General features: G+C 49.3%; 1 protein-coding gene across 2 annotated transcripts in view; it reads left to right on the forward strand.

Moving 5' to 3' along the window:
• CCM2 (CCM2 scaffolding protein) overlaps positions 1-2,387 on the forward strand; it is a 56,407-nt gene continuing 54,020 nt past the window's right edge. The window contains exon 1 of one of the 2 annotated variants that reach the window (XM_012809986.2): positions 1-171. In XM_012809986.2, coding sequence (XP_012665440.1) covers positions 142-171 — 30 coding nt within the window. In that variant the 5' untranslated portion in view covers positions 1-141. The remainder of the gene's footprint in view (positions 172-2,387) is intronic. The other variant, XM_012809987.2, reaches the window with a different exon arrangement.

Here is a 2,387-nt window from a genome sequence, read left to right on the forward strand (position 1 = left end):
CCGGGGCGGAGACATCGGGGCCCGGAGGGCGGGCGGTGATAGGAACGCGGGGGTGGCGGACTTGGGGCTAGCATGTAGCGGCTGCTGCCGGTGGGGCTCCCGGGGCGGGCCGGGAGGGCCGCGGGGGTTACACGCGGCGACATGGAGGAGGAGGGCAAGAAGGGCAAGAAGGTGAGCTTGCGTGGGCGTTTCCTGCTGCGGGTGTCGGTGGGCGGCTGGGTCTGGGGCCCTGGGCGGCCCAGGATGGGGTGAATCTGGTTGGGGGTCTCTCGGGACGTGGGCGGGGGTGACGGGCGCGGGTAAGGCGGGGCGAGGCGAGACCCTGGACAATGATCAGGTGGGTCTGCGCGGCCGGACGCGCAGGAAGCGCCGCGCCTTTCCTCGGGCACTGGCCGCGGCTCGCCTCGACTTCTGCCCCAGATGGCCTTCCCCGCTCGTCGGGACCCGGGGCTACAGAGGAAGTGGGCCCAGCGAGGGGCCAGAAAGGTGTCCAGGGCTGGAACTGAAGCCAGTGGGCTGTGCGCTAAACGTGGAGACGTTTGCTGCTCACTTGCCTTCGTTCTTGGATATCAAGTAAAAGGAAAGATGGGCTTCGCTTCACTCGTCGAGTATCACTTGTACCTAAAATCATTGAGTGATTTCAGTGACGTTACACTTGGCAGTAGGATTTAGGACATTGTTCAAGAGGCTCTTTCGTTTATGTAGTTTTAAAAATGTGGCTTTAATTACAGGCTAGAGTAGTTGGTAAAGAACATTTTAAGTAAAAACGATGTGGGATAAGGTACCATTAAAGTGAAAAATGAGTTTTAATAAAATGTATCGTTTTCAAATAAATGCTTTATAATGTTCATGTCTTGGCTATCATTTTCTTTTTGATAAGTGTTTATGTGCGGATTTGCGTGCACAAGTTTAAGACCTTGATAAGTCCAAGCTATGATGTTACTGCCAGGCACTCTGAGGAGCAATGTCCTTTAATTGAGGACTACTCATAACCTTCGATTACAAGGTGCACCATTTTTAAAAAGTCCTATTTGAAATCAAATGTAGCCAGGTGGCCTTCAGAGAGTTATGTGGTTCTATCTCTCTACTTTCTCAACTCATTATGTTAGGAACATGGATGTCTAATTTAGATGCAGTATTTGCAGTTACCTACAAAAAGGCTTTAAAGTTAGAAAACAACTCAAGAAAGTTATTTTGCCTGTAATTGTTAGACTAGAGGGGGTTGCTGCACAGGGAAGGGGAGAGCCAAGCTGTCTAAAAGGAGTTAGCTGGAAAGGAGAGGCGCTAATCCAGTGACTGCTTAACAGGGACCATCAGGCCTAAGCATAGCTGATGGTGAGTTTTGCTGGCATTGAGCCACCTACTCTGGTGGAATGCTGGAAACCAAGAGCTCTGGGGACTGGTGACCTCCTCTATGGCCCACTTACATGGGCACCTGGTCCACTGCCTAAGTGTAACAGGCAAGGATGGAATTGACTGAATTTCTTATATCAACTTTGGTAGAAACATAAAAATTCAGCAATATTGAGAGAACCAAAGAAGAAGTAAAATATTCCTGAGCTTTTGGAAATAGAAGGGAAAAACCGGGGGCAATGAAAAAATTTAGGCATAGACAAGGTCTGATTAATTTTATTATCTCTATTAGAGGAGATAATCAACTGTAGTTGCCTAAGCTGGGAGTTTTGTGCTTTTTCTGTATTCTGCCTCTTGCCTACCTTATTTCCTATAGGCAGGCCAGAGTAAGCCTTGGGGCATGGATTCCTATCCAGGTCATGACTTTACCTCCTGTACTCTGCAATCACAAGCTGGCAGAACTTTTCTTACTCTGATCCCCCATTTAGTGTGAGGTCTCCTATTTAAGAACTTTGGGGCTTGGCGCCTGTGGCCCAAGTGGCTAAGGCGCCAGCCACATACACCTAAGGGGGGCGGGTTCGAATCCAGCCCTGGCCCACCAAACAACAATGACGGCTGCAACCAAAAAATAGCCAGATGTTGTGGTGGGCTTCTGTGGTCCCAGCTACTTGGGAGGCTGAGGCAGGAGACTCACTTGAGTGCAGGAGTTGGAGGTTGCTATGAGCTGTGATGCCACAGCACTCTACCCAGGTTGACAGATTGAGGCTCTGTCTCAAAAAAAAAAGAACTTCGGAACTTAAATTATTCTCATGATAAATTAACCAGAGATAACCTGGTTTTAAACTTATTCACAAATTCAAGGTTACACAGCAGAAGTAATGACTTACGAAAGTACGACTTAAGAAGTAAGGACTTGGCTCGGCGCCTATAGCTCAACCGGCTAAGGCTCCAGCCACGTACACCGAAGGTGGCGGGTTCGAATCCCCAGCCTGGACCCGCCAAACAACAATGACGGCTGCAACCAAAAAAAAATA

Source organism: Otolemur garnettii, unplaced genomic scaffold, assembly GCF_000181295.1.
Source record: "Otolemur garnettii isolate 467f Iridium unplaced genomic scaffold, OtoGar3 scaffold00119, whole genome shotgun sequence".
In the NCBI taxonomy this organism is placed as follows: Eukaryota; Metazoa; Chordata; class Mammalia; order Primates; family Galagidae; genus Otolemur; species Otolemur garnettii.